Below are 4,177 nucleotides of genomic sequence, written 5' to 3' on the forward strand. Positions count from 1 at the left end.
TTCTGAAGACTCTACTTGTCTTGAGTAGCTAATATTCAGCAATTTATCAGGAAGACCAACCAGCAGAAAACTGCACAGTTTATACTGCATATTATTGCTTATACAATGTATAATACTATTGTAGCATGAACATTGTACTAAATATTTCAGTGAGTGATAGTTCATGATTCTCTTGCATTTGAAATCCTGTTAACCTGTGATGCTTTATCTTGTTTATTACACTGTTAATACAGGAGGTGCATCTAGATATTATATGCAGGGAAAACATTTACTTCTTAATTGAATCCCTCTCCTCTTTTTTACACTAACTACTTTGGCTATATACAGGCATAATTTTATCTCCTTGACAATACTCTCCCAGCTCCTAGGATCACCTCCGTATTCGAGCTCTTCATGCCGGGAACTTTCAAGTAGTCATCATACCCAACTCGATGCTTCTGCCCACACCAGCCCAACCCCCATTTCTAGCAAAATATACAATATTTAGGTACTATATCTCCGCAGCGTGATAATATAAATCTCAGGAAAATGTTCAGCTAGTTGAAGAATTGATCTACAAACCTTGGGATATAATTCCAGTACTAGTACATTTATAACACTACTTACAAATAGAGGCATCGCAGGGCGCAACCACATTATCCGCGGAATAAAAACTCTTTCCAAGGTATGTATCATCACATAATACCCAATGGCTACTCCGATACCCCCAAGATACACATCCCGTACAGTTATACCATCATGCAACACCGTTCCAGATCACCCCCAGAAACCTGGATCTCAAATTATCACTCGGACCAAGATTCGAAAACCTTATAACGATTTTTTGAGGAATTTGTACAGCGACCCGAACCGAATATTTTATTTATACTGCTCCAGTAACTGACTAGAAATAAAAACTCCATGGAGGTGTAGATGTCGGAGCGCTAGGTGAAGACAAGTTTTTGTCTAGGAGGCCGGCTGAGGAGATTTTATTTTCTTATGATAAAAATAAACCAAGAAACAAGGCACATGCAGAACCGGGTAGCGTTGCAATACCCTACCGGGAGAAGGTATATCATATATAGCAGGGTTTAGCTGCTTCGAACCCGCTCCCCGAGCTCGCTGTGTATAGTGCTGTACACATTTGTCCTAATCCATCACACAATACCATATGATATCATACAATAATACCTCCAGCCTAGCACAACCACCACCCTACGCCATTTATCTCACTTATCCACGCCATACTCACCCTCTACCATCCCCTACCACTAGTCACCGGTAAATACAGCCCCATCATTACTCACATGCAAGCCCGAGCACCATGTCGTGAGTTCTCTCTCACACAATCACTAACACGCCAGAATGCCACTTCCCAGTTGCTCATAACGCTTCCAGCCACCCCGCTGCGAAATCAGGGTATTCGCGAATTATATAATTCTCATATCGTACAGCGAACACAGCGCCCACCTTCAGGTTAGGACCTGGCCGCTAGGTTACCCCTCCAACAAACTACTATATGTCTTCACTCACTGCAGAGGAAGTCACTCGACCCCATCTTCCGTTCTGAAACATCACGTATCATACCACGAGTAGCGACTATCGTGCCGCAATTGCAGGACGAGAGGGGGTAATCGTTATACTTCCTCTACAACCTCACGATGAGGCAGCATTATCACACGACTAACCTTAGCCATACCAGCCCACACTGATACGATGAACGCATTCACAGATCTGCGAGCCCAAGTATCACATAGGTTCACCGTAGTACGAGCTTGGCTACAAAATTCGTGGCCCTCCTCCGCACATGAACAACAACCATTATTCTGTCGTGAGAGCAAAACAAAGTATTTTCATTTGATAACATAAAACATAATACTATACATACTGAAGAAAATCACCATCGTGTCTGCATGCCTTTCTGCTCCCTACATTCGTTCAACCTCCCCAGCATACTATCAATTAAGGGATTCCAATCAGATGGTTTCAACCTATCCCATTCTTCTTGCACAGCTTGATGCATTTTAGCATAGGTTCCAGGGAAGTGACAGTGTGCTTTGATGCATTGTTTCATCATTCGCCATACATTCTCAATAGGATTGAGATCAGTTAAACATGCAGAACACTTGTGTAGTGGGATACCCCACTCCGTCTTTGCCTCTACCAGTCCCTGCTTAATCTCATGCCATGGTGCTTGACCCTCCACAAACTGTGCCTCTGTAGATGCATTATAGTTGGTCAAGTGGTTGTTAGATATAGGAGCAACAATGGGGCAGAGGGCTTGGTCCAAATAGTCTTTTATTGTAATACCTCGCTTTCCAGTCTCCTGGAGAAACACCAATTCGGATTTCCAATTATGGCTTATTGCACCTCATATGGCCACCAATGTGTGGCCACTATTGAAGGTAAATTGGATACATTCTTTATGATAGCACTTATTCAGAAGTCTTATGACCTAGATAGAAGCTTGGTGAGAGTTATCAAAGATCAATTCATCAGAATAGATATGTTGCTACTACCAGTTCTGGGACTTATCAGCATGTTCAATCACATAACTGAGTTGTATCTTTTGGGTTTCACAATTGATAAATGGACTTTTGCAGGCTTTGCAGCATGTGTAACCTTCAGCTTTGAGTGCACGCTGAATAGTGCATCCAGAAACATGAAAACCTACATCTTGTCCTAGCTTACCCCAGCACGGTTGTCTACCCTCCCAGTTCTGCTGTAGCGTATAAATCAAATGCCGAATATCAGACTTTGTAAGGAGTGGTGGCTGGACTGAGTGATTGCCAGTGTGTGGTTGTGTTTGATGAGGATCTTGTACCCAGCTCTGAACAGTTGATCGTGACACACCAGTTCAATGCTCAACTTCATGCTTAGCAACTCCTGAATCCAAGAGTGAGAACCCAACTGCAAACTGGTGTAGTCAATTCACCAGTAAGGCATGTTTTGGTTGGCATGGTTGGAGGCTCAATCATGCTGGTTTTGATACGTGATCCTTGGCATTTGTGTTGGGAACCACGAATTTTGTCGCCTAGCTCGTACAGTACAATGAACATCGATTTCGTAACCCCGGAAAAGCCAAAGGAAAGAGACCTCTATTTATTTCCCTACTATATCATTCGCTCGCTCTGCTGCTCAAGGGCTCATCTAGACCCTTTCCCCGTTCCTCCCACCCTCCCCTTCTGTAAAATTATATAACAACCAAAGCTAAGAAAAAACCACCGGCTCCATCCACTAGTCCATGCGAGAAACAAAAGTAGAAAACAAATTCAATGACTCAATGAAAAAAAAAAAAAAGTTGACCGCGGACCCCGCCAAACTTTTTTTGTAAAACTATACTGCCATGCTAACTTCGATACGTTTTGCTAGAAGAGGGGAGGTTGTTACAAAGGAAATGTTCGTGAGTGACCGGGTATGAATGATAATGATGACATGAATGCTAAGAAAACGGGGGAAACGAGAGTAGTCAGAGGGGGGTGTGCCAATAACAAGGGATATCGGAGAAAGGAAGAAACAGAGTACGATAAGGAAAAGGGAGAGAGGGAAAGAAAAAAAACGTATTGGGAGGGATAGGTTCTTTCTCGTTTTCCCCTTCCCCTTCCCGCTCTTGTTTTCGCCATTGTGCCAATCAATTAACATAAGCTTTAACCCGCACGAAATAAAGCTCGCATCCTGAATAATCCGAATGAATAATAAAGGGAGAAAGTAGTAGGAGAAAAGAGAAATCTCAAGCCAATGCAACCAAGATATAAAGGTAGAAGGAAAAAATAAACACAATGTGCAATTTACACCTTTTCTCCAAGCCCAAGAATAATTTTAAAACTAATCACTAGAAAGGAAAATGAAAAACGTTAGGAAGACACGATCCGGAACTAAGAACAATAAGAACTCCATGACCGCCGAGAAAGCAAAATATGATAAGAGGAAAGGGAAGAAAAGCTGATTTTAACAGGTCGTCCTGCATGTATAAACGAAGATTGATTTTTTTTGATTTTAAATGCAGTCTTGCTACTGCTGCGCCGCGACACACCAGTGCCTGTGGTAGACCCAAGCACTCTTCTGACACTCTTTGCTGCAGTACTTTGTGCGTCTGCACCTCCGGCACTTTGCAAATTGTCGGGTGTATTCCTCCCCCTTGCCACACTCGTAATAAGCGCACTGCCGGATTCCTCCTCGAGAGTCGTCCTTTCGGCAA

General features: G+C 42.8%; 1 protein-coding gene; it reads right to left on the bottom strand.

Annotated features, from left to right (window-relative positions):
• Positions 1-3,060: 3,060 nt before the first annotated feature.
• GSTUM_00007712001 (uncharacterized protein) overlaps positions 3,061-4,177 on the bottom strand; it is a 3,918-nt gene continuing 2,801 nt past the window's right edge. The window contains exon 4 of the mRNA XM_002839613.2: positions 3,061-4,167. Coding sequence (XP_002839659.1) covers positions 3,991-4,167 — 177 coding nt within the window. The 3' untranslated portion in view covers positions 3,061-3,990.

Source organism: Tuber melanosporum (assembly GCF_000151645.1).
Source record: "Tuber melanosporum whole genome shotgun sequence assembly, scaffold_39, strain Mel28".
Lineage (NCBI taxonomy): Eukaryota > Fungi > Ascomycota > Pezizomycetes > Pezizales > Tuberaceae > Tuber > Tuber melanosporum.